This window comes from Salmo salar, chromosome 11 (assembly GCF_965601325.2).
Source record: "Salmo salar chromosome 11, fSalSal1, whole genome shotgun sequence".
Lineage (NCBI taxonomy): Eukaryota > Metazoa > Chordata > Actinopteri > Salmoniformes > Salmonidae > Salmo > Salmo salar.
In genome coordinates this window covers 26,930,139-26,958,069 of record NC_138301.1, presented here as the reverse complement: position 1 = coordinate 26,958,069, position 27,931 = coordinate 26,930,139, and the positions used below count along the sequence as shown (strand labels likewise).

General features: G+C 42.6%; 1 protein-coding gene across 1 annotated transcript; it reads right to left on the bottom strand.

Moving 5' to 3' along the window:
* Positions 1-336: 336 nt before the first annotated feature.
* Positions 337-24,241, bottom strand: LOC106562333 (vitamin D 25-hydroxylase). Its single transcript, XM_014127147.3, has 5 exons — positions 23,878-24,241; positions 21,484-21,625; positions 20,622-21,254; positions 2,602-2,931; positions 337-1,305 (listed from the first exon to the last, which is right to left on the bottom strand). The coding sequence occupies exons 1-5, from the start codon at positions 24,115-24,117 to the stop codon at positions 1,124-1,126; spliced, it is 1,527 nt and encodes a 508-aa protein (XP_013982622.1). The 5' UTR covers positions 24,118-24,241; the 3' UTR covers positions 337-1,123.
* Positions 24,242-27,931: the final 3,690 nt, after the last annotated feature.

Sequence of the window (27,931 nt, the reverse complement as noted above, 5' to 3'; positions counted from 1 at the left end):
AGTATTTTTCCAGCCCTTTGGTCTGTTGTGTAAAGAGTAGAAGTGAGAGGTCACTTAAGGAAATGGGTGACGCCCCCCCCAGGCTCAGCTCCAACCACATGAAGATTATTTATAATGGCTGTGTCTGTGTAGTTTAGATAGGAAGATTTCTTTGGAGAGAAAACATAGACTTGTAACCTATTGAGAGAAATACTGTTCGCATGTTGAAGAAAAAGAACAAGCGGCGTAAAACATATGTAACTTGAATTGCTCTTAGGAAAGTCACACTATAAACATTGTAGAAAAGGTAACTAGAGCACCAAAATGGCATTGTTCTTATTACAAAGTATGACCATAATAGATAAAAGTCAAATTTACTTAAAGGACAGTATCACATAAAGACATTTTCAACGGATATTGCAGTAGCTTTCTGAGAGAAGGCTTTTCCATGGAAGAATCGCTAGAGATCGGGTTCATTGTTAGTTCAGACTGCTTGATATGGCGCTGATCCAGACTAAACACCATGTCCAGAGCCTTCTAGGAAAGACTGGCTGCTAGTCTACTTATTTTCACTGTGCTGTAGAAACATCTGAAACTACCCACTGGGAACAGACATCAATTCAACGTGACATAGAAACAATGATTCAACCTGTGTGTGCCCAGTGGGTAATGTTCCCATTTCTCATTTAGGCAGGCTGAGAGAGAGAAGATGGCTGTGAACCATCATAGAGGTCCATCCTGTCAATCATTGATGTAATCCCGCAGGGAAGATGAGACATTTGATCATAAGGACACAGATAAAAAGTCAATTCTAATTCAAGGTTAATTCATAGTATATGTGTGTGTGTATTGTTTAAATATTCACACTTCTTCTCGATTAAACTTACTGAGAAGTTCCACCTGATATTTCAGGATCTTGCCAGTAACATTTCTGGTGATCCTGTGACTTTGCAAATGGTGCTGTGCAAACATGCAATTGCTCAGAAACAACCATCGGCTGATGTTTAGAATTCTAGCAGTTCTGTGTAAAACACAAGTTCAGACCCTGGAGGTCAGGGTAGGAGTCCAAGCTCTAGACCCCTGTTCTGTTCTGACTAAACCCCCAACCCCCCCACCCCTTCGGGCTGTGCAGTCTGAGAATCTGTCACTGCTGCCTGCGGACGGCGCAGATGGAGTAAGGCAGCGGCTGCAGGGTCATGCCCAGTTTGGGGGTGAGGCTTGGCACTGTACCAGAGGGGAACTGCAGGTGGAAGCGCTGCAGCATGGTGGTGAAGAACAGGAACATCTCCATCCTGGCCAGATGCTCGCCCAAACAGTGACGCTTCCCTGAGGACAAACCACACAACATGGATTGAGTTTTGTGAAGATCATGTCATACTTTGTATCATCTACTCTACTCAGAGGAGGCTGGTGAAGGGAGGATGGCTCGTAGTAATGGCTGACATGAAATCAACGGAACGGTATCAAACCATTCCATTCCAGCCATTACAATGAGCCATCCTCCGATTTAGTGACACCAGCTACAATTGACTACTGTTTTCCAGTGAACATTCAGCCAATACAACATATCTACTGTACTCAATGTATCTGTTAAGTGATAGTAACGGTCCTTTACTATCACTGTTATCAACTGTTTAGTGTTTACCTTATTAGCATATAGGCTAATCCAATGATATGATATGGCTGGGAAAAGGTTTACACTTGCATACACAGCACAACTTGAACAAAAGAGGGAACCACGTGTATGGGTGGTAGGACTGAGAATTTGTTTTGTTTGAACTGACATGGTGGTGTTTTTCTGTCTTAACAGTACTTTCCTTTATTAATGGCAGCATTGTAGTCTGCAATAGCCCCAGGGATTGGCTTGCTCACCAGTCTATTAATTAAGTGCTCAAATAGATTACTGGGCCTTCATACCCGTAAGGTTGTAATACCGGAGAGGCTCTAGCTTTTATTACTTTTGACTCATTGTAGGTAAAATGAAATGAGATCATAGCTGGGGTATACAGTTAAAGACATGCTCCAGTACATTGGCCACTAAGAAAGTATTTTTCAATGTGTTGTTCATACATGCATAATCTATGAGCAGTATTACTGTCTTACCTTAATTAGACACGAAATCCCTAGTTTGAAAGCAACTGTTTTATTGAAGCTGTGCTGTGTTATTTTCCCTACATTTCCCTCCATGTGGGCCAGCACCCGAGCAATTTCAGTTCTAGCCAATGAGCTTCAGCCTCTCACATTTGAGTGACAGGTAGCAAGAGGCCTGCCCAGCATTATCCAATGAGGTTGTAGGGCGGGCCCAGCTCAGTGGACACAGCACAGAGAGAGAGAGCAATGACGTGGTGCACATATGTGACATAGTATGCAATATTCGGGGACCACTTTTGGCTCATGAGTGCTACTTTCAGAACTACTGCCTAAAAAGTATACAAACATACAGAAGAATCTCTAATATATTGGAATTTCATGCCCATGATGACTATTAACCTTGTATTTAAGTATTACCATTTGGATTAGGTAAGAGGAGAGGCATTCAAGTGAGAGGGTGTATACAGCATGTGTGTGAGAGTCTGTGCTACTCTCTTTGGGGGCCTAAGAGTGGAAAGAAGCCAGACTCACCCAGAGAGAAGGGTAGAAAAGCTTCCCGTCGGACAAAGTTTCCATTGCTGTCCAGGAAGCGATGTGGTGAGAAGGTTCCAGGGTCGCACCAGTACTTCTCATCAAAGTGCACAGAGTACAGGTTGGTGATGACCATGGTGCCTTTGGGGATGTTGTAGCCGCTCACCAGTGTGTCCTGAGTGGTGGCGCGGAAGATGCCCAGGGGCACGATGTTACAGAAGCGCAGGACCTCATGTAGCACCGCTTCCACATAGGGCATCCTCTTTTTGTCCGCCAGTGAGGGGGACTGCCCACTTCCCAGCACACTGTCCAGCTCCTTATGCACCTTCTCTACACAGAGGAAACACCAGCAGCAAACTGTCAATACCTTATCATCACAATGTTCTATCTGCTTCCTCAACTCTTGTCTAGTATCCACAGACATACCCTGAGTGTACAAAACATTAAGGAGACCTTCCTAATATTGAGTTGCACCCCCTTTTGCCCTCAGAACAACCTCAATTTGTTGGGGCATGGACTCTACAAGGTGTTGAAAGCATTCCACAGGGATACTGGCCCATGTTGACTCCAATCCATAATAAAGCGCTGCTCTGCCTTCTTAACAACACTATCAACAAGGCAGATCCTTCAGGCCCTAGTTTTGTCGCACCTAGACTACTGTTCAGTAGTGTGGTCAGCTGCCACAAAGAGGGACTTAGGAAAATTTCAGTTGGCTCAGAACAGGGCAGCATGGGTGGCCCTTAAAAGTACACAGAGAGCTAACATTAATGATGTGCATGTCAATCCCTCATGGCTCAACGTGGAAGAGAGATTGACTTCTTGACTATTTGTTTTTGTAAGAGGTGTAAACAAGCTGACACCCATGCATACCCCACAAGACATGCCACCAGAGGTCTCTTCAGAGTCCCCAAGACCAGAACAGACTATGGGAGGCGCACCATACTACATAGAGCCATGACTACATGGAACTCTATTCCACATCAGGTAACTGATGCAAGCAGTACAATCAGATTTAAAAAAACTGGAAAAAATACATCTTATGGCACAACGGGGACTGTGAAGAGACACACACAGGTACAGACACATCCATATGAATACATTGTTATATTGTCGTATGGTGGTATTAAACATTTTGTATTGTAGATATGTAGTGGTGTAATAATGTTAAATGATGTACTGTTTTATATTTTATATGTAATGTAAGTGCTTTAATATGTTTGGACCCCAGGAAGAGTAGCTGCTGCCTAAGGTATCCATAAAAAATACAAATACAAATACAAACCCTTCCCACAGTTGTGTCAAATTGGCTGGATGTCCTTTGGGTGGTGGACCATTCCTAAAATACACGGGAAACTGTTGAGTGTGAAAACCCCAGCAATGTTGCAGTTCTTGACACAAACCGGTGCGCCTGGCACCTACTACCATACCCCGTTCAAAGGCACTTAAATATTTTGTCTTGCCCATTCACTCTCTGAATGGCACACATATATACAGTGGCAAGAAAAAGTATGTGAACCCTTCAGAATTACCTGGATTTCTGCATAAATTAGTCATCAAATTTGATCTGATCTTCATCTAAGTCACAACAATAGACAAACATAGTGTGCTTAAACTAATAACACACAAATTATTGTATTTTTCTTGTCTATATTGAATACATCATTTAAACATTCACAGTGTAGGTTGGAAAAAGTATGTGAACCCCTAGGCTAATGGCTTCTCCAAAAGCTAATGGGAGTCAGGAGTCAGCTAACCTGGAGTCCAATCAATGAGACGAGATTGGAGATGTTGCTTAGAGCTGCCATGCCCTATAAAAAAACACAAAATTTGAGTTTGCAATTCATAAGAAGCATTGCCTGATGTGAACCATGCCTCGAACAAAAAAGATCTCAGAAGACCTAAGATTAAGAATTGTTGACTTGCATAAAGCTGGAAAGGGTTACAAAAGTATCTCTAAAAGCCTTGATGTTCATCAGTCCACGGTAAGACAAATTGTCTATGAATTGAGAAAGTTCAGCCCAGTTGCTATTCTCCCTAGGAGTGGCCATCCTGCAAAGATGACTGCAAGAGCACAGCGCAGAATGCTCAATGAGGTTAAGAAGAATCCTAGAGTGTCAGCTAAAGACTTACAGAAATCTCTGGAACATGCTAACATCTCTGTTGACGAGTTTACAATACGTAAAACACTAAACAAGAATGGTGTTCATGGGAGGACACCACGGAAGAAGTCACTGCTGTTAAAAAAAACATTGCTCTAAGTCTGAAGTTTGCAAAAGTGCACCTGTATGTTCCACAGTGCTACTGGCAAAATATTCTGTGGACAGATGAAACTACAGTTGAGATGTTTGGAAGGAACACACAACACTATGTGTGGAGAAAGAAAGGCACAGCACACCAACATCAAAACCTCATTTCAACTGTAAAGTATGGTGGAGGGAGTTTATCAAGATATTTTGCAGGAGAATGTAAGGCTATCTGTCTGCCAATTGAAGCTCAACAGAAGTTGGGTGATGCAACAGGACAACGACCCAAAACACAGACGTAAATCAACAACAGAATAGTTTCGACAGAAGAAAATACGCCTTCTGGAGTGGCCCAGTCAGAGTCCTGACCTCAACCCGAGATGCTGTGGCATGACCTCAAGAGAGCAGTTCACACCAGACATCCCAAGAATATTGCTGAACTGAAACAGTTTGGAAAGAGGAATGATCCAAAATTCCTCCTGACCGTTGTGCAGGTCTGATCCACAACAACAGAAAACGTTTGGTTGAGTTTATTGCTGCCAGAGGGTCAACCAGTTATTAAATCCAAGGGTTCACATACTTCTCCCACCCTGCACTGTGAATGTTTACATGGTGTGTTCAATAAATATAGGAAAACGTATAATTGTTTGTGTGTTGTTAGTTTAAGCGGACTGTGTTTGTCTACTGTTGTGACCTAGATGAAGATCAGATCAAATTTGATGACCAATTTATGCAGAAATCCAGGTATTTCCAAAGGGTTCACATACTTTTTCTTGCCACTGTAATCCATATTTCAATGCTTAAAAATCTTTCTTTAACCTGTCCCCTACCCTTGTTTAGTTTAATTCTACCATTTAAAAAAAAACAAGCCCACACAACTTGAAAAAGCCATACATGCACATGAATAAAATTATGGAGGATAACACACAAGTCTGGGGCTTATTTCCATTGTGGTCCTCTTGAGACAAGATGGCTCGGCAAGTTGGACACAGTATGGCATTGAGATAATAAAACATAAAAAGAACATCTATCTCATCATTGCAGTTACATCGTCATATGGGCACAGAAGACATCAAACTTATTTTTAAAGCTTCCCAGATAGGATGTCGTTTTTATGGGCAGAGGCAACTCATACTGAGGCTCCAGTATACAAGAAATTCTACGCTGAATAGGTGCCTAATGGACCCTATTCCGACTACACTACTGAAAGAGCTACTTCCTGTGCTTGGCCCTGCTATGTTGATCATAATAAACGGCTCCCTATCCTCCGGATGTGTACCAAACTAGCTAAAAAAGCCTTTCCTGAAAAAGCCAAACCTTGACCCGGACAATTTAGAAAACTATCGGCCTATATCAAACCTCCCATTACTCTCAATTTTTACAAAAAGCTGTTGTGCAGCAACTCACTGCCTTCCGGAAGACAAATAATGTACAGTCGTGACCAACATTTTTGAGAATGACACAAATATTCATTTTCACAAAGTTTGCTGCTTCAGTGTCTTTAGATATTTTTGTCAGATGTTACTATGGAATACTGAAGTATAATTACAAGCATTTCACAAGTGTCAAAGGCTTTTATTGACAATTCCATGAAGTTGATGCAAAGAGTCAATATTTGCAGTGTTGACACTTCTTTTTCAAGACCTCTGCAATCCGCCCTGGCATGCTGTCAATTAGCTTCTGGGCCACATCCTGACTGATGGCAGCCCATTCTTACATAATCAATGCTTGGAGTTTGTCAGAATTTGTGGGGTTTTGTTTGTCCACCCGCCTCTTGACGATTGACCACAAGTTCTCAATGGGATTAAGGTCTGGGGAGTTTCCTGGCCATGGACCCAAAACTTCGATGTTTTGTTCCCTGAGCCACTTAGTTATCACTTTTGCCTTATGGCAAGGTGCTCCATCATGCTGGAAAAGTCATTGTTCGTCACCAAACTGTTCTTGGATGGTTGGGAGAAGTTGCTCTCAGAGGATGTGTTGGTACCATTCTTTATTCGTGGCTATGTTCTTAGGCAAAATTGTGAGTCGGCCCACTCCCTTGGCTGAGAAGCAACCCCATTTCCGGATGCCCCAAACAATCGGAAAGGGCATTCATCAGAGAAAATCACTTTACCCCAGTCCTCAGCAGTTCAATCCCTGTACCTTTTTGCAGAATATCAGTCTGTCCCTGATGTTTTTCCTGGAGAGAAGTAGCTTCTTTGCTGCCCTTCTTGACACCAGGCCTTCCTCCAAAAGTCTTTGCCTCACTGTGCGTGCAGATGCATTCACATCTGCCTGCTGCCATTCCTGAGCAAGATCTGTATTGGGGGTGCCCCGATCCCACAGCTGAATCAACTTTAGGAGACGGTCATGGCGCTTGCTGGACTTTCTTGGGCGCCCTGAAGCCTTCTTCACAACAATTGAACCGTTCTCCTTGAAGTTCTTGATGATCTGAAAAATGGTTGATTTAGGTGCAATCTTACTGGCAGCAATATCCTTGCCTGTGAAGCCCTTTTTGTGCAAAACAATGATGACTCCACGTGTTTCCTTGCAGGTAACCATGGTTGACTGAGGAAGAACAATGATTCCAAGCACCACCCTCCTTTTGAAGCTTCCAGTCTGTTATTCAAACTCAATCAGCATGACAGAGTGATCTCAAGCATTGTCCTCGTCAACACTCACACCTGTGTTAACGAGAGAATCACTGACATGATGTCAGCTGGTCCTTTTGTGGCAGGGCTGAAATGCAGTGGAAATGTTTTTTTGGGGATTTAGTTAATTTGCATGGCAAAGAGGGACTTTGCAATTAATTGCAATTCATTTGATCCCTCTTCATAACATTCTGGAGTATTTGCAAATTGCCATCATACAAACTGAGGCAGCAGACTTTGTGAAAATTAATATTTGTGTCATTCTCAAAACTTTTGTCCACAACTGTATTAAAAGGTAAATGACTTTTTAATGGCATCAGACCAAGGCTCTGCATCTGTCATCGTGCTCCTAGACCTTAGTGCCGCTTTTGACACCATTGATCACCACATTCTTTTTAAGAGATTAGAAACCCTCTTTGGTCTACATGGACAAGTTCTTGCCTGGTTTAGATCTTATCTGTCGAAAAATATAGAATTTACTCTCTTTGGATGATTTGTCCTCTTACAAATCATGTGTTAGTTCCTCAAGGTTCCGTTTTAGGACCACTATTATTTTCACTATACATTCTACCTCTTGGTGATGTCATTCGGAAACACAATGTCAACTTTCACTGCTATGCGGATGACCCACAGCTGAACATTTCGATTAAACATGGTGAAGCCCTAAAATTGCCTACCCTGGAAGCCTGTGTTTCAGACATAAGGAAGTGGATGGCGGCAAATGTTTTACTTTTAAACTCGGACAAAACAGAGAAGTTCTAGTTCCCAAGAAACAAAGAGATCTGCTGTTTGATCTAAAAATGAATGTTGATGGTTGAACAGTTGTCTCAAAAATGTGAAGGACCTCTGCATTGCTCTGGACTCTCTTTTGACGAACATATTAAGAATAATTCAAGGGTAGCTTTTTTCCATTTTCGTAACATTGCAAAGATCTGAAACTTTGTACAAAAATGATGCAGTAAACTAATCCATGCTTTTGTAACATTTAGATTAGACTACTGCAATGCTCCACTCTCTGGTTATCCTGATAAAGCACTAAATAAACTTCAGTTAGTGCAAAATACAGACCACCATAGTGCCTGTGCCCAAGAACACTAAAATAACCTGCCTAAATGACTACCGACCCGTAGCACTCATGTCTGTAGCCATGAAGTGCTTTGAAAGGCTGGTCATGGCTCACCATTATCCCAGAAACCCTGACCCACTCCAATTTGCATACCGCCCCAACAGATCCACAGATGATGCAATCTCAATTGCACTCCACACTGCCCTTTCCCACCTGGACAAAAGGAACACCTACATGAGAATGATATTCATTGACTACAGCTCAGCATTCAACACCATAGTGCCCTCAAAGCTCATCAATAAGCTAAGGACCCTGGGACTAAACACCTCCCTCTGGATCGTGGACTTCCTGACGGGCCGCCCTCAGGTGGTAAGGGTAGGTAACAACACATCTGCCACACTGATCCTCAACACAGGGGCCCCTCAGGGGTGCGAGATCAGACCCCTCCTCTATACCCTGTTCACTCATGACTGGAACTCCAACACCCTCATTAAGTTTGCCGATGACACAACAGTGGTAGGCCTGATCACCGACAACGACGAGACAGCCTATAGGGAGGAGGTCAGAGACCTGGCCTTGTGGTGCCAGGACAACAACCTATCCCTCAACATGATCAAGACAAAGGAGATGATTGTGGACTACAGGAAAAAGGAATTCTCATCGACGGGGCTGCAGTGGAGCAGGTTGAGAGCTTCAAGTTCCTTGGAATCCACATCTCCAACAAATTAACATGGTCCAAGCACCCCAAGACAGGACAGTCATGAAGAGGGCACGACAAAATCTATTCCCCCTCAGGAGACTGAAAAGATTTGGCATGGGTCCTCAGATCCTCAAAAGGCTCTACAGCTGCACCATCAAGAGCATCATGACTGGTTGCATCACTGCCTGGTATGGCAACTGCTCGGCCTCCGAACGCAAGGCACTACAGAGGGTAGTGCGAATGGCCCAGTACATCACTGGTGCCTAGCTTCCTCCCATCCAGGACCTCTATATCAGGCTGTGTCAGAGGAAGGCCCTAGTCATAGATTGTTCTCTCTGCTACCGCACGGGAAGCGGTACCAGAGCGCCAAGTCTAGGTCCAAGAGGCTTCTAAACAGCTTCTACCCCCAAGCCACAAGACTCCTGAACACCTAATCAAATGGCTACCCAGACTATTTTCATTGCCCCCCCTTTTACACCGCTGCTACTCTCTGTTGTTATCATCTACGCATAGTCACTTTAATAACTCTACCTACAGTACATGTACATATTCCCTCAACTAACCAGTGCCCCCACACATTGACTCGTACATAGTCTCGCTATTGTTATTTTACTGCTGCTCTTTAATTACTTGTTACTTTTATTTCTTATTCTTGTCCGTATTTTTTTAAACTGCATTGTTGGTTAAGGGCTCGTAAGTAAGCATTTCACTGTTAGGTCTACACCTGTTGTATTCGGCACATATGGCTAATACGATTTGATTTGAAATACGGCTGCTAGTATCTTGATTAGAACCACAAAATGTGTTCATATTACTCCAGTGCTAGCCTCTACTTTTTGACTTCCTGTTAAGGCTAAGACTAATTTCAATTTTTTACTGCTAACCTACAAAGCATTACTGTAACGATGACACTGTGAGTCGCGAAGCAGGTGCAGGAGAAACGTTTAATAAAACAACAAACATGAAACGAGACAACATAACAGTGGCGTTTACTCGTAAGAACAATACTAACTGAGGAAGGAACCCAAGGGAGTGACAGATATAGGGGAGGTAATCAGGAAGGTAAGTATCATGATGATCTGCAGGTGCGTGTAATGATGGCTGCCAGGTGTGCGTAATGATGGATCCCAGGACCGGTGGTTAGTAGACTGGCGACGTCGAACGCCGGAGGGGAGGAGCGGGAGTAGACGTGTCAATTACATAGACTTGCTCATACCTATCTCTCCGATTTGGTCGTGCCATACATACCTATACGTACTCTACGGTCACAAAACACAGGTCTCCTTATTGTCCCTAAAATTTCTAAGCAAACAGCTAAAGGCAGGGCTTTCTCCTTTAGAGCTCAATTTTTATAGAATGGTCTGCCTATCCATGTGAGAAACGCACTCGGTATCGACCTTTTAGTCTTTACTGAAGACTCATCTCTTTAGTAGGCCCTATGATTGAGTGTCGACTGGCCCAGGAGTGTGAAGGTGAACTGCAAGGCACTGGAGTGACGAATTGCCCTTGCTGTCTCTGCCTGGCCGGCTCCCGTCTCTCCACTGGAATTTTCTGCCTCTGACCTTATTATGGGGGCTTACTATTTGGGGCTTACTCATTGGCTCACTAGTGCTCTTCCATGCTTCCCTAGAAAGGCTGTGTCACGTCGTGCCAGGCTTTTTTCACTATACACGACTTGAGTGGGTTGAGTCACTGGCGTGATCTTCCTATCCGGTTTTGCGCCACATCGAACTTGTGCGGTGGAGGATATCTTTGTGGGCTATACTCAGCCTTGTCTCAGGGTAGTACATTTGTGGTCTGTTGATATCCCTCTAGTGGTGTGGGGTCTGTGCTTTGGCAAAGTGGCTGGGGTGATATCCTGCCTGTCCGGGGGTATCGTCAGACAGGACAACAGTGTCCCATGACCCCCCTGTCTCAGCCTCCAGTATTTATGCTGCAATAGTCTAGGGTCAGTCTGTCCTGTCTGGTGAAATTCCCATGTCTTATCTGGTGTCCTGTGTGAACATAAGTATGCTCCCTCTAATTCTCCCATCACTCTCTCTCTCTCTCTCTCTCTCTCTCTCTCAGAGGACCTGAGCCCTAGGACCATACCTCAGGACTACCTGGCCTGATGACTCCTGGCTGTCCCCAGTCCACCTGGTAGTGCTGCTTATCCAGTTTCTGCTGTTTTGTCTGTGGCTATGGAACTCTGACCTGTTCACCAGATGCTGTTTTCAACCCTCTCCCTTCATCTCTCTCTCTACCTCACCTGCTGTCTCGACCTCGGAAAGCTCAACTACGAAAAGACAACAGACATTTACTCATGAGGTGCTGACCTGTTGAACCCTCTTTAACCTGTCTGGGCTAGGGGGCAGTATTTTCACGGCCAGATGAAAAACGTACACAATTTAAACAGGTTACTACTCTGGCCCAGAAAATAGAATATGCATATTATTAGTAGATTTGGATAGAACACACTCTGAAGTTTCTAAAACTGTTTGAATGGTGTCTGTGAGTATAACAGAACTCATATGGCAGGCAAAAACCTGAGAAAAATTGAATCAGGAAGTGGGAGAAATTAGAAATGTAGTTTTTCTTTTGAATCCCTTGAAAAACTACAGTGACATAGGATTTACGTTGCACCTCCTAACTCTTCCATTGGCTGTCAACAATCTTTAGGAACTGGTTTCATCCGTCACCTGTTACCGGGCAGAAAATTGTGGCTCAGTCAATCACTGGCCAGTCTGAGGACAGGTGTCTCGTGACTTTGTTGTTTTTTATTTTTCTTCTAGGATGAATACCTATTGCCCGGTTGTAAAATTATCGCAATTTTACAAAAAAATACCCTAAAGGATTGATTGTAAACATCGTTTGATGTGTTTCTACAAACGGTAATGGAACTTTGAACATTTCATCTATGGATTTGCGTGGACATGGCATTGTAAAGTGTTCTGGATGGGTCAACAAAACGGACGTATTTGGACATAAATGATGGACTTTGCAGAACAAATGAACATTCCTTGTGGAAGTGGGACCCCTTCCGAGTGCATTCTGCCGAAGATCAGCAAAGGTAAGTAAATATTTCTAACATATTTTTAGAGATTTGTCAACGCCGTGGTTGTAGGCTAACTGTATAGCTTAGCATTGAAGGCTAAGTTCTGTACTCAGAATATTGAACTGTGATTTTTCCGTAAAGTTATTTTGAAATCTGACAAAGTGGTTGCATAAAGGAGTAGATTATCTATAATTCTTTAAATAATTGTTATAAATTTTGTCAACGTTTATGAGATCTTCTGTGAATGTGCCTATTCACCGGAGGTTATGGGGAGAAAACATTTTCTGAACGTCACGCGCCAATGTAAAAATTGGGGTTTTGGATATAAATATGAACTTGATCGAACAAAAAAATGCATGTATTGTCTAACATGATGTCCTAGGAGTGTCATCTGATGAAGATTGTCAAAGGTTAGTGCTTAATTTTAGCTGTATATCTGGTTTTGTGATGGCTATCCGTGCTTGGAAAATTGCTTTTTTTTTGCTAATGTGCTGTGCTAAAATAATCTAATGTTTTGCTTTCACCGTAAAGTCTTTTTAAAATCGTACAATGTGATTGGATTAATGAGTAGAGTATCTTTAAAATGCCGTATAGTACTTGAATTTAAATTTTGAGATTTTTTGCGCTGTGCTATCTCACTGGTTGTTGTCCAACCAATCCCTTTAGTTGGATTGTATCTCGAAGGGGTCCTCAAGAGGATAACAGGCCTGGGCAAAGGCCGACCCACGGCCCCCGGAATTTTGCTCAGATCACATAAAGAATTTGTGATAGTAAAGTTTTGAAAAACGTATTTGTTATTGAAATGTAAAGCCCAATGAATACTCGCCTTTGTGTAATGATTTAACTCCCACCGCTTGTGGTACATTTATTTTGAAGGCATGGATAAATAACAACTGCCCGAGGACAGACAGTGACTGACAGGCTGACACACACGTCACAGTTACAAATAGTAACTGATTTTCAAAGAAAAGGAAAGTAGACAATGAATGTAGGGTGTTCCAGCAAGAGTGGACAACAAAATATTTATTTATTGAGGTATCAGGGAAAGCTGTGTACTTAGTGTGCAGAGAGAGCATCTATGTCTTGAAAAACTACAACTTGTCCCGACACTTCCAGACGATGCATGCAGAGAAATATAGGAATATGTCTTCTAAGCAGAGGGCAAGTGCATCGAAAGAGTTGCTTTCTCAGTTGCAAAAGCAGCAAGGACTTTTCACAAAACTGCATTCAGAAAACGATGGAATTGCGAGAGCTAGCTACAGTTGAAGTCGGAAGTTTACATACACCTTAGCCAAATACATTAACTAAGTTTTTCACAATTCCTGACATTTAATCCTAGTAAAAATTCCCTGTCTTAGGTCAGTTAGGATCACCACGTTATTTTAAGAATGTGAAATGTCATAATAATAGTAGAGACAATGATTTATTTCAGCTTTTATTTCTTTCATCATATTCCCAGTGGGTCAGACGTTTACATACACTCAATTAGTATTTGGTAGCATTGCCTTTAAATTGTTCTACTTGGGTTAAACATTTCGGGTAGCCTTCCACAAGCTTCCCACAATAAGTTGGGTGAATTTTGGCCCATTCCTCCTGACAGTTCCAACTGTTCTGCCTGCAGCTATGGAACCCTGACCTGTTCACCGGACGTGCTACCTGTCCCAGACCTGTTGTCCCAGACCTGCTGGAACCCTGACCTATTCACCGGACGTGCTACCTGTCCCAGACCTGCTGTTTTCAACTCTCTAGAGACAGCAGGAGCGGTAGAGATACTCTCAAAGATCGGCTATGAAAAAGCCAACTGACACTTACTCTTGTGTTACTGACTTGGTGCACCCTCGACAACTACTATGATTATTATTATTTGACAATGCTGGTCATTTATGAACATTTGAACATCTAGGCCATGTGCTGTTATAATCTCCACCCGGCACAGCCAGAAGAGGACTGGCCACCCCTCATAGCCTGGTTCCTCTCTAGGTTTCTTCCTAAGCTTTGGCCTTTCTAGGGAGTTTTTCCTAGCCACCGTGCTTCTACACCTGCATTGCTTGCTGTTTGGGCTTTTAGGCTGGGTTTCTGTACAGCACTTTGAGATATCAGCTGATGTAAGAAGGGCTATATAAATACATTTGATTTGATTTGACAGAGCTGGTGTAACTGAGTCAGGTTTGTAGGCCTCTTTTCTCGCACACACTTATTCAGTTCTGCCCACAAATTTTCTAAGGCATTGAGGTCAGGGCTTTGTGATGGCCATTCCAATACCTCGACTTTGTTGTCTTTAAGCCATTTTGCCACAACTTTGGAAGTATGCTTGGGGTCATTGTCCATTTGGAAGACCCATTTGCGACCAAGCTTTAACTTCCTGACTGATGTCTTGAGATTTTGCTTCAATATATCCACATAATTTTCCTTTCTCATGATGCCATCTATTTTGTGAAGTGCACCAGTCCCTCCTGCAGCAAAGCACCCCCACAATATGATGCTGCCACCCTCGTGCTTCACGGTTGGGATGGTGTTCATCGGCTTGCAAGCATCCCCCTTTTTCCTCCAAACATAAGGATGGTCATTATGGCCAAACAGTTCTGTTTTTGTTTCATCAGACCAGAGGACGTTTCTCCAAAAAGTACGATCTTTGTTCCCATGTGCAGTTGCAAACCGTAGTCTGGGCTTTTTCATGGCGGTTTTGGAGCAGTGGCTTCTTCCTTGCTGAGCGGCCTTTCAGGTTATGTCGATATAGGACTCGTTTTGCTGTGAATATAGATACTTTTGTACCTGTTTCCTCCAGCATCTTCACAAGGTCCTTTGCTGTTGTTCTGGGATTTATTTGCACTTTTCGCACCAAAGTATGCTCATCTCTAGGAGACAGAACGCGTCTCCTCCTGAGCGGTATGACGTGTCATGCACAAAGTAGATGTCCTAACTGACTTGCCAAAACTACAGTTTGTTAACAATACATTTGTGGAGTGGTTGAAAAACGAGTTTTAATGACTCCAACCTTCCGTCCCACAAAATTGCTAAACATAGCAAGCCATTCGCTGAGGGTGAATTCATTAAAGAATGTTTAATTGACTCAGCAGCAATACTTTGCCCCGACAAGAAAGAGCTGTTTGAAAATATTTCCCTGTCAAGACGAACAGTGACACGGCGTGTTGAGGACATCGCAGAGAATATGGAACAACAGTTGAAAGACAAGGTAAATGATTTCACCTATTTCTCCTTGGCCAGGGATGAGAGCAGTGATGCATGTGACATGGCGCAGTTGTTGATATTCTTACGAGGCATAACCCCAGACTTTGAAATGAAAGAGGAGCTTGCTTCAGTGCAGTCAATGAAGAGCACAACCAAAGGGAAATATTTAGTGGAGGAGTTTAATAGGTGTGTGGCAAAGCTGGGACTGAGTGCGTGCCCAAACTTGACAGGAAAAAACATTGGCCTTTTGAAAAGGATACAAGATCAAGTAGCTGACCTGAACCCAGATCAGAATACATTTTTCTTGCATTGCATTATTCATCAGGAGGTGCTCTGTAAATGTGTTCTGAAAATGAGCCATGTTGTGGATACAGTCACTAAAGTGGTAAACTTCATGAGAGCAAAATCTTTAAACCACAGGCAGTTTGTCTCACTGTTGGAAGAGACAGAGTCGGGTCACGCAGATCTCCCCTACCACACAAACGTGAGATGGCTGAGTTTGGGGAAGTTGCTTAAAAGGATGTGGGACCTGAAGTCGGAGATTTCTGAGTTTTTGCAAATGAAAGGAAAATATGTGGATTTCCCTCAACTGCAAGATAAAGAATGGTTGGCTGATTTTGCCTTCACCATGGACATCATGGCTCTCATGAATGAACTGAATTCCAAACTACAAGGGAAGGGCCTTTTTGCACATCAAATGTACAGCCTTGTAAAAGCCTTCAAGGGAAAATTACTCCTCCTGACCCGCCAAGTAGAAGCCAATAATCTCACCCACCTACTGACACTACTGGTCTGTTCCCTATCAGATGACCAGCTGGAGAAGTATACATCGCTGCTGCATGCTTTGAACGGTTAGTTTTCTCTTCGTTTTGAGGATTTCAAAGTGCTGGAAAATGACATGCTGTTGGTTTCTTCTCCTTTCACCTTCAATGTGGATAACGCTCCCACTGACCTGCATCTTGAGCTTATTGATCTTCAGTCTGATGCAGGGATTGGAGAACTATTCAAAACAATGTCACTGATGAGGTTCTATGCATCTCTTGATGAACATAACTTTCCAAAGATTAGGAGTCATGCTCAGAGGATGTTTGTACTGTTTGGGTCAAACATTTTCATTGATGAAATATAATAAGACAAGGCACAGATCATCTCTTACTGACTCTCACCTCTCAGCAATCCTGCGCATAGCGACGTCAGAAACTATACCTTTCTTCACTGCTCTAGTCAATGCCCATCAGACTTCACTTCTCACACTGATTGAGTAGTTTAAATGTAATGTTGAGCTCTCTCTCTTTCTTGTGTTTTTGTGCATACCCGTTAACAAGAGTTCTGTCCGTGGTGCTGAATGCACAGTGTACTTTTCCCTCTGTGTAGTTCATTGCATGTTTAACAATTAAAATACCTACCAAAAGGAGAACATGGATGTGGTTTATTTCTGTGCATGTTAAAAAAGTAAAATAAGTAGAATATCTGGATGTGATTTACAATAGATATATCTGTCAACAGTCATATACATGCATAATCCTGTAATGTATAATCCTGTAATATGATTCTGGCCATGATGGCAAAAATATATTCTAATGTAGCCATCCATGGAAAAGAATTGCCCAGGCCTGCTCTACAACTACTGGGATTATTATTTGAGCCTGCTGGTCATCTGTGAAAGTTTGAACATCTTGAAGATCTGGCTTTAATGGCCATGTACATTTACACATTTTTGTCATTTAGCAGACGCTCTTATCCAGAGTGACTTACAGTAGTGAGTGCATACATTTTCGTACTCTTATAATCTCGACGCGGCACATCCAGAAGAGGGCTGGCCACCCCTCTGATCCTGGTTCCTCTCTAGGTTTCTTCCTAAATTCCTGCCTTTCTAGGGAGTTTTTCCGAACCACCGTGCATCTACATCTGCATTGCTTGCTGTTTGGGGTTTAAGACTGGGTTTCTGTATAGGCACTTTGTGACATCTGCTGATGTAAAAAGGGCTTTATAAATAAAATTGATTTGGTTGACGTGGATTTAACAAGTGTCATCAATAACCGGTTCAGTTTATGTCATTGAAAAAGCATAATATTTTGTACACTCAGCGTATACCTGTCAAGGGGGTACTCAAGGAAGCAGGAGGGGTGAAGTCAGGCGCAGGAGACAAATGTCCGTGAACACACGTTTAATGGGCGTAATCCTCAAACAGCCAAAAACAGGCAAGGCAGGGCAGCAATACAAAAACAACAGTATGAGCCCGAAAGCAAAGTAGGGGCGCAGCCCAAACTCATCAGCCTTATAAATACAAAGGCAGAGGAAAAACACCTAACCCCAGCCTAACCAACCTGACGAAAACATACAAAACAACCCACCTGCCACGCCCTGACCATTTTACTATGGCAAAATGACCCTTTTCACTGGTCAGGATGTGACAATACCTTAGTAGAGAAATAGTTGAAACAAAAAAACAGTAATCAATCCAACCTTAGACACAACGCAAATGAAAGTTGCTTACTCAACTATTATTGATTACCTACAGTTGAAGTCGTTAGTTTACATACACTTAGGTTGGAGTCATTAAAACTTGTTTTTCAACCACTCCACAAATTTATTGTTAACACACTATAGTTTTGGCAAGTCGGTTAGGACATCTACTTTGTGCATGACACAAGTAATTTTTCCAACAATTGTTTACGGACAGATTATTTCACTTATAATTCACTGTATCACAATTCCAGTGGGTCAGAAGTCTACATACACTAAGTTGACCGTGCCTTTAAACAGCTTGGAAAAATCCAGAAAATTATGTCATGGCTTTAGAAGCTTCTGATAGGCTAATTGACATCATTTGAGTCAATTGGAGGTGTACCTGTGGATGTATTTCAAGGCCTACTGTCACGTCCTGACCAGTAAAGGGGTTATTTGTAATTAGAGTTTGGTCAGGACGTGGCAGGGGGTATTTGTTTTATATGGTTTTGAGTGTGTGTTTATGTAGAGGGGTGTTTTATTTATGTTTCCGGGGTTTTTGGTTTAGTTCTATGTTGTACAGTTCTATGTCTGTTTCTAGGGTGTTTATTTCTATGTTTAGTATTTGGGATTGGGACCTTCAATTGGAGGCAGCTGGTTATCGTTGCCTCTGATTGAAGGTCCTATAATTAGGAGTTTGTTTGTTTTGGGGATTGTGGGAGATTGTTCTTTGTATTGCTGTGTGAGCATACAAGACTGTTTGTCGTCCGTTCATCGGTTTCTTGTTTTGTTTCGTGTTTAATAAAAATGAGCATTCACATACCCGCTGCGCCTTGGTCCATCCATTACGACGACCGTTACACCTACCTTCAAACTCAGTGCCTCTTTGCTTGACATCAAGGGAAAATCAAAAGAAATCAGCCAAGACTTCAGAAAAAGAAATGTAGACCTCCACAAATCTGGTTCATCCTTGGGAGCAATTTCCAAACGCCTGAAGTTACCACGTTCATTTGTACAAACAATAGTACGCAAGTATAAACACCATATGACCACACAGCCGTCATACCGCTCAGGAAGGAGACGCGTTCTGTCTCTACTTTGGTGTGAAAAGTGCAAATAAATCCCAGAACAACAGCAAAGGACCTTGTGAAGATGCTGGAGGAAACAGGTACAAAAGTATCTATATCCACAGTAAAACGAGTCCTATATCGACATAACCTGAAAGGCCACTGAGCAAGGAAGAAGCCACTGCTCCAAAACCGCCATAAAAAAGCCAGACTACGGTTTGCAACTAACTGCACATGGGGACAAAGATCGCACTTTTATGAGAAATGTCCTCTGGTCTAATGAAACAAAAATAGAACTGTTTGGCCATAATAACCATCGTTATGTTTGGAGGAAAAAAGGGGATGCTTGCATGCCGAAAAACACCATCCCAACCGTGAAGCACGGGGGTGGCAGCTTCATGAGAAAGGAAAATTATGTGGATATGTTGAAGCAACGTCTCAAGACATCAGTCGGGAAGCTTGGTCGCAAATGGGTCTTCCAAATGGACAGTGACCCCAAGCCTACTTCCAAAGTTGTGGCAATATGACGGTTGTCGTAAGGAGTAGACCAAGGTGCAGCGTGTTGCGTGCTCATGATAAATATTTATTTAAACTCAGAACACTAAAGCAAAACAACAAATAACGGAAAACGAACGTCACATTCTGCAGGCTTTACAGAGCTGTACAAAAACAAGATCCCACAACACCAGGTGGACAAAACCCCTACTTAAGTATGATCTCCAAGTAGAGACAATGAGGACCAGCTGCCTCTAATTGGAGATCATCCCAAACAAAACCAACGTAGAAATACCAAAACTAGAACATGAACATAGAAATACAAAACATAGAAAAACACCCCCTGTCATTCCCTGACCTACTCTACCATAGAAAATAGCATCTTACTATAGTCAGGATGTGACAGGCAAAATGACTTAAGGACAACAAAGCCAAGGTATTGGAGTGGCCATCACAAAGCCCTGACCTCAATCCTATAGAAAATGTGTGGGCAGAACTGAAAAAGCGTGTGCGAGCAAGGAGGCCTACAAACCTGACTCAGCAACAGCTCTGTCAGAATTACTGGGCCAAAATTCACCCAACTTATTGTGGGAAGCTTGTGGAAGGCTACTTGAAACATTTGACCCAAGTTAAACAATTTAAAGACAATGCTACCAAATACTAATTGAGTGTATGTAAACTTCTGACCCACTGGGAATGTGATGAAAGAACAAGGCAGGGTGCTATGAGGCCTGAGTAAGGACAAGGCAGGGTGCTATGAGGCCTGAGTAAGGACAAGGCAGGGTGCTATGAGGCCTGAGTAAGGACAAGGCAGGGTGCTATGAGGCCTGAGTCAGGACAAGTCAGGGTGCTATGAGGCCTGAGTAAGGACAAGGCAGGGTGCTATGAGACCTGAGTCAGGAGAAGGCAGGGTGCTATGAGGCCTGAGTAAGGACAAGGCAGGGTGCTATGAGGCCTGAGTAAGGACAAGGCAGGGTGCTATCAGGCCTGAGTAAGGACAAGGCAGGGTGCTATGAGGCCTGAATGTGGACAGGGCAGGGTGCTATGAGGCCTGAGTAAGGACAAGGCACGGTGCTATGAGGCCCGAGTGAGGACAAGGCAGGGGACTTGATGCTGAGGCCTACTGTGCTATAAGGCAGCACACTGACCTTGAATGTTGGGGTAGAGGGCCATGTAGAGCATAGCCCAGCGTAGGGTGTTGGTGGTGGTCTCCGTGCCTGCGATGATGAGCTCGCCCACAGAGTAGATTAGGTTCTCCCTGGAATACGAGGTGCCCAAGTCGCCAGCACTCTTGTCCAACTTGTTCAGGTATTCATCAATGTAGTGGCGTGGGAAGTTGGACACTCTGCCCTCCGAGAAGCGCTTGATGATCTGCTCCAGGAAGTTATAGACCTTGGCTGCGTTGCGGAACAGCTTCTGGTGCTTTCCGAAGGGGAGGTACTCGATCCATGGGAAGGCGTTGTAAAGGAAGGCCCAGCCACTGACGGCAAGCTCCACATTCTCACTGAAGATCTCGATCATATGCTGGAAGTCACAGTTGTCGTACGTGAAACGCTCGCCGAAGATTATGAGGTTGGTGATGTTGGACACAGCATTGGTCACCAGGTGCTTTGGGTTAAAGGGTTTCCCTTTGTGTTCGTCGATGGCATCCACGAAAAACATGCACTCTTCCAAGATCTTCTGGTCGAGGGGCTTTTGAATACTGCCAAAGTAACGAAAGGAGTTGCTGGCCAGTTGACGATGTTCAATCCATCCGTTGCCAAATTTAGCATTCAGAAGTCCTGAGAAGGAAGATATTGAGATTAGAGCTGACATAATGAGACCTTACTGAGCATGTGTGAGGATACTAAATATTATTCTCAGGATAGGTGGACCTATTTTGATCTCAATACCATCAAACAGCCTAGAGAGTTCGATAACACCAAGCTTGTATTTGCATATAATAACTAATAACAATATAACAATGCCATAATGTGCATATTCAGAATACATTATAACTGACTTTCTTACCTCCCATTTTGGTCATTTTCATAAATAAAGGCAGAGATGGCCGGTCAGAAAAGACATCACCCTGGTGGTACAGGCATTCTCTGATGGCATCATATCCATTCAGCACCACTGCTGAGTAGCCTCCCAAATCAAGACTAAAAATCTGAGATAAAATACTTGAATAAATAGACCTCCAAAATAATATGCCATATATTTTCCCTAAATATGTTTAATTTTGGATTTAAAAAAAGTAGACTATAGTCCAGTATGACATAACATCTAAACTGCAAATTATCTTAACTCAGCAAAAAAAGAAATGTCCCTTTTTCAGGACCCTGTCTTTCAAAGATAATTCGTAAAAATCCAAATAACTTCACAGATCTTCTTTGTAAAGGGTTTAAACACTGTTTCCCATGCTTGTTCAATGAACCATAAACAATTCATGAACATGCACCTGTGGAACAGTTGTTAAGACACTAACAGCTCACAGAGGGTAGGCAATAAGGTCACAGTTATGAAAACTTAGGACACTAAAGAGGCCTTTCTACTTACTCTGAAAAACACGTGCCTTAGGCATGCTGCAAGGAGGCATGAGGACTGCAGATGTGGCCAGGGCAATAAATTGCATTGTCTGTACTGTGAGACGCCTAAGACAGCGCTACAGGGAGACAGGACGGACAGCTGATCGTCCTCGCAGTGGCAGTCCACGTGTAACAACACCTGCACAGGATTGGTACATCCGAACATCACACCTGCGGGACAGGTACACGATGGCAACAACAACTGTCCGAGTTACACCAGGAACGCACAATCCCTCCATCAGTGCTCAGACTGTCCGCAATAGGCTGAGAGAGGCTGGACCGGGGGCTTGCAAGCCTGTTGTAAGGCAGGTCCTCACCAGACATTACCGGCACAAACCCACTGTCGCTGGACCAGACAGGACTGGCAAAAAGTGCTCTTCACTGACGAGTCACGGTTTTGTCTCACCAGGGGTGATGGTCGGATTCACATTTATCGTCGAAGGAATGAGCGTTACACCGAGGCCTGTACTCTGGAGCGGGATCGATTTGGAGGTGGAGGGTCCGTCATGGTCTGGGGCGTTGTGTCACAGCATCATCGGACAGAGTTTGTTGTCATTGCAGGCATCCTCCTCCCTCATGTGGTACCCTTCCTGTAGACACATCCTGACATGACCCTCCAGCATGACAATGCCACCAGCCATATTGCTCATTCTGTGCGTGATTTCCTTCAAGACAGGAATGTCGGTGTTCTGCCATGGCCAGCGAAGAGCCCGGATCTCAATCCCATTGAGCATGTCAGGGACCTGTTGGATCGGAGGGTGAATGCAATTCCCCCCAGAAATGTCCGGGAACTTGCAGGTGCCTTGGTGGAAGAGTGGGGTAACATCTCACAGCAAGAACTGGCAAATCTGGTGCAGTCCATGAGGAGGAGATGCACTGCAGTACTTCATGCAGCTGGTGGCCACACCAGATACTGACTGTTACTTTTGATTTTGACCCTCCCTTTGTTCAGGGACACATTATTCCATTTCTGTTAGTCACATGTCTGTGGAACTTGTTCAGTTTATGTCTCAGTTGTTGAATCTTGAGATGTTCATTCAAGTATTTACACATGTTAATTTTGCTGAAAATAATCGCTGTTGACTGTGAGAGGACGTTTCTTTTTGCTGAGTTTATTAGACTAGTCTAGAGATAGGCAAGTAGCCCTCACTCTATTTGCCGAGGCATGGTGACTAAGCGGACCTTCGCCATTTTTAGAAACCCTGCCAGCGCAGCTGGAGCCTGCCATAATTTAGCGAATAGCGAGCCTCTTTTGTTTATTTTTCAGAGCTTTTTTTATAGGCTGACGCAAGACATAGGGACAAGAATGGAGCATCCACCCTAACTAACCTTTGACACACTTAGGAATTATGGTATGTGTGTGCCGGATGATTTTTTGTTGTTGCTTTATTTAACAAGGCAGTTAAGAACAAATTCTTATTTACTATGACGGCTTACCGGGGAACAGTGGGTTAACTGCCTTGTTCAGGGGCAGAACGACAGATTTTTACCTTGTCAACTCGGGGATTCGATCCAGCAACCTTTCGGTTACTGGCCCAATGCTCTAAGCCACTAGGCTACCTGCCGCCCCATTACAAATTATATTTCGCACAGTTTTTTCACCAGTGAAATTAAAGCAACTTTGAGATTCTGTTTTGGAATGAAAAGCACTATATAAAATACATCTATTGTAATGCAAAATTCATAAATGAACACTCAATAGGCTAAACTGCAAGAGTTAAACCAATATGAGCACAAGAAGACTAGCCTACATGGGGGTGCACACAAGTAGCCAACACAAAAAAATGCCTAGGTTTAGTCAAGCCACTTTCACACAATAATTTATGTACCGTACCTGCCCATGGATTTCACTCTGTTTCTTCATAAAGACATGCGGTTCTGTTGCTAGAGACATAATGTTCCCTATGACAGGGATAGGTGACGGTCCAGGTGGGAATCCTAGGGGTCTCCTCTGCTTCACAAGCTGCCGGATCAGCAAAAGAACAATAAGGGAAATAAGTAAACTACACAAACCCAAGAAAGCCTGTCCATGCGACACTTCTGAGACTAGAGATGATAACTGAATTAATACCATTTTTCTATCTCTAACTTTGCTGTCTGGACTAAGCTCTCCTCTGTGAAAGAGTTATGTAGGCTATATCATCTTGCACATGTTTCTATCCCCAGCCTCTACCCAATAGAATGCTTCTCCCTCTACAAGGCTAAGATTGGCTAGAAGTTTAGCTGTGATGACTATCGATGAACTTTGATCAGCCTTCGATCAATTCTAGCTATCAACAAATCGTAATTCTGCTATTTCTGAGGATTTGATTTCCCAATGATGATTTCTGGCCATTTGTTGACATGCAGCATAACTTGCCGGCCAGCTGGCACCACACAGATCAAGTTGGTAACTAAAAAGCTTTATTTTGTCACCGCGGATCCAACCTGGTCTCATAGACTAGACATAACATAGTAAACGAAATCCCCGGGACAGACAAAATAGCATGATATATTACATTTGTTATGGTTGCATAAGAGAGAATGTTACTTAAGGCAAAAACAAAAGTCAGGGTAGATAATTAGCATCTTTGCAACTATTTACTACTTTTTAGCTACTTTTCAACTAGCATGTTAGCGAACCCTTCCCCTAACCCTAAGCTTAAAATCCTTTAACCTAACTCCTAACTTTAACCCTAACCCTAACTTCAAACACTGGCATTATCCACCTAGCCACCTAGCTAAAGTTAGCCACAAAAAATTTGAATTCATAACATGTCATACGTATTGCAAATTCGTAACATATTGTATGAATTGCAATTCGTAACATATCATACAAATTATAATTCGTAACATATCATACAAATTGTAATTCATAACATATCATATGAAATGGATGATGGACAGTCACAAACTAATAGATACCATACCAAACCTAACATATCATACTCATTTGAGTGTCTTGGAATACGGATGTTTCATTTACTGTGTTACGTCTACCCCTGAGTCCAAATTGGCTGATCCCATTGTCATGCATTCTTTCTATGTGAGTGTTGTTTAGCCTGTCTTATATCTAGACAAATTGGCATTGTGCAGCAAACGCAAGGTTCATGTTTGATTGATTCAAGAGAGCTATTTCTATAACTCATAGCCTAATGCTGTATAATAATAAAATACAATATTTATTTCAAATTCATGTGATATAACACAGTTATAACACATAGGCTGAACCTATAACACCATTTTAAAAGACCTAGGTCATGGGGTAAAACATGTCCTTGTCTGCATTAGGATATATAGTTCGCCCTACACTGTGTTGTTGCATTACGATATAAACTTCACCCTACACTGTGTTGTTGCATTAGGATATAAACTTCACCCTATACTGTGTTGTTGCATTAGGATATAAACTTCACCCTACATTGTGTTGTTGCATTAGGATAAAAACTTAACCCTATACTGTGTTGTTGCATTAGGATATATACATTGTCCTATACTGTGTTGTTGCATTAGGATATATACTTTGCCCTATACCGTGTTGTTGGAACACCCTACAATCAGTAGGATACAAGAATAGATCAATCACTTTCTTCACAATTGTGCCATTCTGTCTGGGCTGTATTTTTTTTGGTAGGCTAAACCAGCACCAGCATGCAGTCTGGGTTGTACATTAAGAGTATTACAATATAAAGATGATTGTCTTTCCCCCAAGTGTCCCACTTTAGTGTCAATCATTAAAGCAAACATCTTGCAACTTGCAAGCAAATGTGTAGAATGTCTATGTCATATCATGTAAAACAATCACAAGTTATTACAATAGCAATGCTCATGCTATATGGCACATTTCTTCCTACATTAACCTCCTGAGTGGCTCTATGCACTATAATGAACCTTGTCACAGCCCTTTGGAGCATCGAGAGAACCTGAGGACATCTCCAGTTGTGTATAGTAATTAAGTAAAAATACTTTAAAGTACTACTTAAGTAGTTGTTTTGGGTATTTGTAGTTTACATTACTATTTATATTTTTGACAACTTTTACTACATTACATTATTAAAGAAACTATTGTACTTTCTACTCCATACATTTTCCCTGACAACCACAAAGTATTCATTACATTTTGAATGCTTAGCAGGACAGAACATTTTTCTAATTCACACACTTATCAAGAGAACATGTGGTCATCCCTACTGCCTATGGTCTGGCGGACTCACTAAACACAAATGCATCTTTTGTAAATAATGTGTGAGTGTTGGCTATCCCCCCCGGCTATCCGTACATAAAAATAAAAAAAAATGGTGCCGTCTGCTTTGCTTAATAAAAGGAATTTGAAATTATTTATACTTTACTTCTACTTTTTGAGACTTAAGTATATTATAGCAATTACATTAACTTTTGATACTTAAATATATTTAAAACCAAATACTTTTAGACTTTTACTCAAGTAGTATTTTACTGGGTGACTTTCACTTTTACTTGAGTAACTTTCTATGAAGGTATCTTTACTTTTACTCAAGTATGACAATTGGGTACTTTTTCCACCACTGCAAGTCTCCAACAGGTTACGTTGGGGTGTGGAAGGAAAGTCTACTCAGCCATTTCAATGAAATACCACACATTTCTCCAGTAGTGTGTCTTAGGCCCTGCAGATAGCAGTATATGTGGAGTAGAGGTTGTGAAAGGGTATGTCTGGGTCTAGAACGTATACGAAAACCTTCCTGCAACCACCTTGGCGCTATTGTGATGGCTAAGGGAAGCACAGGTTACGTCCCAAATGGCACCCTATTCCTTTTATAGTGCACTACTTTTGAGCAGGGCTCTGGTTACAAGTAGTGCACTATATAGGGAATATGGTGCCGTTTGGAAAGAAGCACAGTGTCTGAGGTGGATTCAGAACATCACTCCCTGGTGGCATCAGACAGGACAGGACTGGTCAGGACTGGTTCAGGGATGTCACAGCCATCATAGCATGGGAATAATAGAAACCCCCTTATAGAGTTTTCTTCTCATGCATTATGCTGCACAAACTTTCCTCTTGCAGTTGTAGTTGACCTGGTTTGATTTGACTCACCTTTATGCTCTGTCCATAGGCTACTGGCAGAAATGAAGGAAATTAAACATGGGATCATTAATTAAGCTGTGCCTGTTCACTAACCACACACCTAAACACAGATCTGGGCCTGTATTTATAAAGCATCTCAGAGTAGGAGTGCCGATCCAGAATCAGGTACCTCCTGTCTATGTCAAAATCGACCCTTTGATCCAGATTTGCATGCCAGCTTTATGAATATGGGCCCAAATCTGGATCAAATAATAGTGTGCCCGTTGATTCTGGAGTTCCTCTGTATCGACTGCCTGTCCACTCAGTGGGTGGTGACTTGCTCCTCATTAGTACCAGTGATGTCTGTTTACCCAGCCAGACATTCCTTCTTGCTGAGGCAGCTGGCAGAGATGCTTATTTTTTTCTCCAAATGTAACAAACTGGTCTCCCCAGACCTCGCCCAATGATTTGGATTTGTTATCGCCACTTAATGAGGACATTCAAGGAACTGCTTTTCTACTTCATGCCAGCCCCCCAGATACAACAAACTGTCCAGGAAGCATTTTACACATCAATCAAAGACATCATTGAATGAACTTGTTCTCACTGTTGAATGGAAACGTCCACTTGTGACTGTGTTGGGAATGGCTGACCAACAGACCTTGTGCTTACTGGAAATCAGCCTTACTACTTGAAAACTGTAGGCACAACGTCAAATATGTTGACATGTTTTGTTCAAGCATCTTTTTAACAGATGTTTAAATATAACCTCATCAACCATTATATACATCAGCAACCTTAAGTTTTGTCATTTACTGCAACTACTTAGGTGTAAATCAGAAAGTCATTCTGAGATCGTTTTCTCCAG